Source organism: Camarhynchus parvulus, chromosome 2 (genome assembly GCF_901933205.1).
Source record: "Camarhynchus parvulus chromosome 2, STF_HiC, whole genome shotgun sequence".
NCBI lineage: Eukaryota > Metazoa > Chordata > Aves > Passeriformes > Thraupidae > Camarhynchus > Camarhynchus parvulus.
In genome coordinates, this window is record NC_044572.1 from 66413785 (window position 1) to 66420924 (window position 7140).

Here is a 7140-nt window from a genome sequence, read left to right on the forward strand (position 1 = left end):
GGGCACACCATGCAGTGAAAATATGGGCAGATTTTTCATTTGTTTTACTGCACCCCTGCAAATGCAGCATATATTATCAACCATTCCAGCAGAGCTGGCAAGAACTGGAAGCCAGTCTTTTAGAAGGACTCATAACAAAAGACTGCAGAGTCTACTACTAATGAATATATACATTTGCAGTAAGCTGACTATTTGCTGTGCTGCTTTGGTTTTGTAAACCCTGCAGAACAGTGCTGAGGGAAAAAGACCGGACTGCTACTGACCTTAGCTACGTATTTGTCCCTACAATTCATTTTAGACCATGGCACTTATTTGGAAGGCAACTCATGAATTTCAAAAAGGTCCTATTAAGCAGAGTTCTTCATTAAAATAATTTTAACAGTCATTAACTATAAAAAGAACAAAGGAAAGGGGATAGTGCCTTTGTTTTAAAATTATGAAAACATTTCAAAATACAGAGGAATTGCTTTTATTTGGGATGCTGAAATGTAGGCCTGTTGCTCTCCACTGTCAGGAGAGCCCTAGGAAAGGCACAGCATCTCCTTGTCATCATTCTGTACAGGAGCCACACTTTTCAGTGCGTGTCAAGGCAGAACACATTGCTCCCTTGCTATTCTACCCTCCTGCTCTTCCTGAGAAATGAGAGGACAGCCCAACCCCTGCTGCCACTGGGATTTGGGCAGGATAGCAGCTCAGGCAACACCTCCCTGCTGGAATATACCTCAACTGAGCTAAACCCAACCATTACTGTTGAATCCCCAGTGTCTGAACTAGGATTTGTGTTTAACTGATAAGCAGTACCTGTGATCCTTACAAGACTCCAGCTCTACTGAAACAAGAAAGAACTACTCCTGCTTTTCCTTCTAAAGGGACTGAGAAATATGTTCAAGGCCATATGATGAGTTATGAGCATAGAGACAGACGTGTTAGGAGTGCCCACTTCCCCAGAACACAGCAGGGCTGGGTACTACTGGCACCAATTTATTCAAGCAATCAAAAATTATCCCAAGGGATGCCTTCTGAATACACCAAATACCTTCTCTAAACACTCAGCTTGCACCCTCAAAGCCCACTGTAGGAGCTGATATCACTGCAGAACCCAAGGGGCAAGGAAGCCAGCTACCTTCTGCTTTCTCACTTGCCTCCTGCTGCTGCAAGACCTGCACACCCCAGCACGAACACCTCCACTGTGGGGGCTGCTCTGGTGTCTGCCTTTGCTACTGCACATCCAGAGGCTGCTGGGCTATCCAGAGTGTGATCAGTACCCAGAGAAGCGGGGCAAAGGAAACACAGAAACACATCCAGCAATTCTGAGGAACCTTCCCACAGCTTCACAACTCCTCAAGCTTTGGGAGGTTGCACATAGAGGTTGCTCTTGTCCCAAAGATACTATTTAAAATGAATTAGAATACTCTTTGTTAAATTTTCCAAGCCTTCCACAAAACTTCCAGCCTTTTAAAAATTCAAAGGTTTTTAGGTTTTTTATTCATCCAAAAAATGGAGGAAGCTTTAAAAGAAAGTCTTTTAGCAGATCCAGAATATTGAATGATTCCTGTAATTCAACAAGAGCAAAAAAATTGCGCTTCTTTTTCTTCACGCTTCCCATCCCCCTCCACACAAACCTGTTTGAACAAGCAAAAGATTCATGAAGGGATTACCTGGTATGCCCAGGGTAGGCAAGTCAGAAGAAAAACCTGACCTGGAATCTGCATTCCCAGCACAGAGCCTGCACATACCACCGCCCATCTGCCACCACCTGCCAGCTGGGTGTGTGTGTGTGCTGGAAAATGCAACGGCACAAAGGTGGTGAATCACGACATCCATAAGAAAACAACTAGGAGTTGAAATGCTATAGTCCAGCTTTTCCCCCTCCCGCCTCAAAGGGGGTGAATACAAACTGTCAAGTCATCAAGAGTTCTCCCCATATGTCTCTGCTCTAACTAGAACCAGTTTTGGCACACCACAGCCTCACCAAACTAGTCTCATCTGCCAAGTAGGCACATAGACTAGGGCTTCCATGATGGCTGGAAACCTCAAAAGACCTCTGCATCTGGCACAATCAGGCTCTAAATACTATTAAAAATGTGCAAAATTCTAGTAGTCACCAGTGAATTATTGAATTGTTAGGACCCCCGAGGCTTAGTGCCTTCACAGCATGCAGAGTTTCACAAGGGATTGTGCCACACCTGGTCACAGAAAGTCCTCATGCTTTTTCCCAGTGGTATGAATCACCAGGAGCGACAGAACGGTTCCCAAGGGCCGTACCTGCCCGATGGAGCTGGCTGCTCACACGCTGCCTCTCCCACCTCCGCCTCTGGAGAGGGAGGTGCCAAACGCCGGCTCCAGCCCGGACCATGGAAATACACCTCTGCTGCTCCAAAGGCAGCAAACCCCCTTCTCCTGACAAGAGGCTCTCACACCTGCACGTCCCTACGGGACAGAGACCTGGGAAAGGCTCAGCCTGGGTCTCTTCGCACGGCGTGGCAGCATTTCCCTGCCAGCCAGAGCGCGGCGCAGGCTCCGCCGGCAGAGCAGGTATTCCGCAGCAATGTTCAGACACATTCCTCCCTCCCTTCCTCCAGCAGCTCGAAGGGGAAGTTACCGTGCCAGATCTACCACCACTCAGCTTAGCCAGGACTCTACAGATCCTTGCGAGACTGATGGGAAAGGCAAAAGTGTGGCTTTGATTCGGTTTTCTCCACCTTTACTTTGCTTCTTGACTCCTCAAAGTAATGCCAGGGCAGGGCAGGTAATTGTCTAACTCCTTTTCTAAGCACAGAAGTTACATTAATCTTTAAGTAGAACTGTGTAAATTAATTTATGTTCATGTCACTCAGTGACCATGAATCCTAGGCTATTTTTTCCCCTAGTCTCAGCAATGACAAATAAAACTGCACAACGTTGCATTTTCTTCTTTTCTCTCATGGTTTATCAGATTTTCTATCTCCATAGCAAAGACATTGATAAATATTTGACTGATGAATTGGCAGTTTAGCAGCGTGTGAGTCACTGTCAAGCTGAGTATCTGTACTCCGGGCCAAGCTCATCCTGAGTTCCCAAGCCAGAAGAAACAGGGAATGTTGTAAAAGCACCTTGCTGAGCCCTAAGGGTAGGGAGCGTCCCATATTGCTCTGTGAGTAATGTAATACTCAGCACAGACTTGTCTGGCAGAATACGCCCCAAAACTTACAAGATTAGACCCTAACTTGAATCCTGCTGCATTTAAAAATTAGGGTAGAGTGATCTTCCCCATGGAAAAAAGAAGCCTTCGTTTTCTGAGTTCAGTAGATGCCACTAAACTTTGGCACTGAATATGTCAGGCTAAATGTAGTTAATAAAACCAGTTCCATAGATGATGGCCCTGATCCCAATAGCACAACATGCAGAGCATTTAGTGGATTTTCTGCACACAAACACATACAAAATCAGGCAAAACTGCTTTTTTCATTAACTGACAATAAACCACTTGTTTTGACATATTTTAATGCATATCAGCACTGCTTAAAAATAAACCTGTGCAACTCAGTAAGGTGGTAAACCCACATACTCTCTTCCAAAAAATATTTAAAGTATTTGGGATGGTCAGATTTTTGCACATAAAACAATACGTAAATGCATTTTTTTTTTTTTGTCATCTCAATAACAACTGTCTTTAGTTCCTCTCAGAAATCTCACAATAAAATGAACAGGAGCCTTCATTGCAACCTCCTTGCCAGACATACCTCCCCAGAAAGGAGATATGAATATTATGTTATAAAAAGCAAATGAAAGAATGTTGATATAAGGTTGTTAACCTCTTGATCAGGTCTGTCCTTTCCATTCTTGCTACACCAGCACTGAATGCTATGGAAAGAAGAGCCTAACAAGCTACAGACTGGCTTAAAATATGTAACTGTAGCCAAAGAATGCTAAATTAAAGGAAAGCATTTCTCCTCTAGTGAAAGTTCGGAGTGATATGCAAATGACCCTGCTGAATCCAAACAGAGTTGCACCAGTGAAAAGTGAAGGAAAAGAGAGCAGCGGGGAAGTAAGTAACATGCACTGCCATTCATTTTTCATGGCTGTCTCTTGTAAGCAGTAAAGTTAAATAAAGGTAAATCTTGTAAATATATTTGCATTGAAGCATGACCAGCAAAACAAATCCTTACACAGGCAGCACACGACGGCATTTTGGTGTCCTAGTGTGTGCACTCACCAGTGCTACAGTACTGAATTGTTCTTATTCTATAGCAATAAATAGATATTATCATACTACTGTATTGGTAACTGGATGTGTTTTAGCTGCAACTCGTTGTAACTAACTTACCTATGCACACAACAAACTGAAAGTCAAACAAAGAACTAAAACTAAGAACTGGGCAAAGTAATAATCAAAAAATCTGTAGAATGCAAGGTTTTCATTCATTCAGTGGTCCTCTAGCAACTGGTCTGACTTACCTAAGCTGAGCACTCTGTGCTCTCTAGGATAACCCTAATTCTCTATGGCCACTTAGAGATCTGCTTGATTTTAAAAAGCCTGCCGTTTCTCATCTGCTGTTTATTTACTATGTATGTTTAATTCCCACCCTTTTGCAATCTAATTATGTACTATCCATAAAATTAGGGCTTAAATTCTAATACAACATACATGACAGGGCTTCTGCATCAATTCCTGAGTCACTGGCATCCATAATGAGACCAACAGACTTAATACAGCCATTCCACACACAACCAGTCATCACCAGCTGTGCTTTGTGAGGGTGCTGTACCATACATCAGCACTGCTTCCTTCAATGTCTCTAACTGCTGCCTGTTTTTCAATCCTGTGAACTCCCAGATGAGGAGACAAATGGAGAAGTCTTCATGATTACTGCACTCTGCAGAAAGTCCTTGTCAGACTTGATGTGCACAGATAGCTGCATCCATGAGAACAGGCATTCCCCAAGCCAGGATTCACAGCTGGCACCCTGCCTACAAGATCTTGACTGTCCTTACAGCACCAGGGCAAGCAGAAGGTTAAAAAGGTAAGAGGTGACGAGAGTAGATCAGTGTTGCTTGTCACGTATCTCTGACCCCCTGCCACCAAATGTCAGGGATGGCTCCATAAAAGATCACAACTTAAACTCCCAGGCCTCACACAAGCTAGAAACAAGCTCAAAAATTAACAAGAGGACATTTCCCACTACTTAAAATGGTTTTATAGCCCTAGTTATGCAACTAGTTGGGGAAGGCAGAGCCTGGGTGTATGGGGTACAAAGCAATTCACTTCAGTTCAGCTTGTTTTGCGTCACTGAGCAAAGCAGGGTTTATCAGCACACAACTGTTGGGTCAACAGAGCCAGCACCGACCCATTTACAGCTCTCAGTGCAAACGGGAGACATCGCTTTTAGTCCTGCTACTCTCTTCAAGGAGAGTCACCCCTAAGAGTGTTTTTTTAAAAGTAAGTTCTTCTCTTGCACTTAAAAGCCTTTTAGAGAAGTTAAGACGCCTCAGGGAGGAACAGCAAAAGGAAACTTGCGAGCTCGCACATTAGGGAATCCCACCGCGAGCGGGCTCACGGCAGCTGTCCAAGGCGGCCCCGAGGGAGCGGGGCCGGGGGCCGGCTGGACCCGCACCTACCCGTATCCATCGGAGGCGTAGTCCCCCCCGTAGGTCTTCTGGTAGTAGTAGGTCTTGTGGGAGGTGTGCGTGTGGGTGCCGCCGCCGCCGCCGCCGCCGCCCCCGACGTGGGAGCTCATCTCGTAGCGCAGGTCGGTGCCCGACTCTGCCCTGGCCATGCGGCCCAGGGTGTTGATGCGCGGGTGGGAGCCGCCGTTGATGCTCATGGCAGCGGGGGAGCCGCCCGGGGCCGCGCGGGGCGAGCGGCAAAGCGACGGGGACACCGAGCCGGAGCCGACGGCAGGAAAAGCATACACGGCCGGCAGCGCCCGCCGCCGTGCCGCCGCTCCCTCGCGGTGCGCCGAGGGCCGGGGAAGGGCCGGGAGCCGGCGGTGGGGCGGCCCGCAGGTGAGGCAGGGCAGGAGCGCGGCGCGGAGCCGGGCGGGCGGCGAGGGCTGCTGGCGGCGGCGGCGGCAAGAGCAGAAGTCCCGTCCTGTCCCCTCCCCGCCGGCAGAGGAAAGGCGAGGCCACACCTTTCCGTGGTGATTTTAAGCGGCGCTCCTGGGCGTGGAGCCGCGCCTCGCCTGCGTGCTCCGCGCCTCCTCGGCCGCCACCCCGGGTTCCTCCGCGGTCCCGGCCCCCGCCCCGCCCCGCTGTCGCTCCCCGGTGGCCGCACGGGCAGCGCACGGCCTCTGTCACTGTCGCACCGGTGTTTGCAGCACCTCTCCCGGTGCGTGTCCTGCCCTCAGGAGCCGCCAGCGGAGCTTGGAGTCCTCTGGAAACTCCCTCCCGACCTGCGTCTGCCCTGTGTCTGCGGGCTGGCGCTTGCCCTGGAGTTGCGGCCGAGGCCGCGGAGCATGGAGCGGCTCGTCCGAGGGCTGCGAGCGCTGCGGGGAGGATGGATGGGGCCAGGGTGCCCTCGGCGCCAAACACCTCCGTGCCTCTCCGAAAAGAACCCGGCGCCTGAGCAAGGCAGCGCTGGGTAAATCGGCACCATTCCGTCGAGGATGGGTCTGTTCCACTGGCAGCTGCCCTCTGCCCTGCGCATCACAGGGTGTTGATATACGTCGGGAAAATGATGTGTGTGTTTCATCAATTCCAAAACACAGAGAGTCCCACATTTAGGAGGGATTTGGGCACTCCAAGCCCAGCGTATTTCTGAAACACGGCTGAAATTTGTGCCCCAGTGCATGAAGTGTTGGACTGGTGCCATGCGCTGACTGCGTTTGTGCCTGAGAAAGAAGATATGCAGAAACAGGCATTTAAACTTGTCTTTTCTCCTCCGATTTTCTTGATTCCTGCCTTCTGGTGCTGTAAAAGTTGTGTTTAACTTTCAAATAGGCCGTATCTTAGGAGACAAAGTCATTTTAACGCATCCATGCCTGTACAGGGTGTTGGTTAAGGCATTTACTGTCGGATGCCTAGAGGGGCCTTTGTGGCCAGCCAGTGACCATCGGATTAGTCCCAGGAGTCAACTGAGCACCAATTCTTAGCTAGTTTCAGTGGCACTGCCTCAGCTGGTCTGGCCACTTGTCCATGGTGTTGGAAAACGAAGACGGCCAG

General features: G+C 48.8%; 1 protein-coding gene across 3 annotated transcripts in view; it reads right to left on the minus strand.

The window, feature by feature from the left end:
- Window positions 1–6085, minus strand: part of DSP (desmoplakin) — a 39246-nt gene extending 33161 nt beyond the window's left edge. For 2 of the 3 annotated variants that reach the window (XM_030971101.1, XM_030971098.1), the window contains exon 1: window positions 5599–6085. In XM_030971101.1, coding sequence (XP_030826961.1) covers window positions 5599–5804 — 206 coding nt within the window. In that variant the 5' untranslated portion in view covers window positions 5805–6085. The remainder of the gene's footprint in view (window positions 1–5598) is intronic. The other variant, XM_030971100.1, reaches the window with a different exon arrangement.
- Between the last annotated feature and the right edge of the window lie 1055 nt (window positions 6086–7140).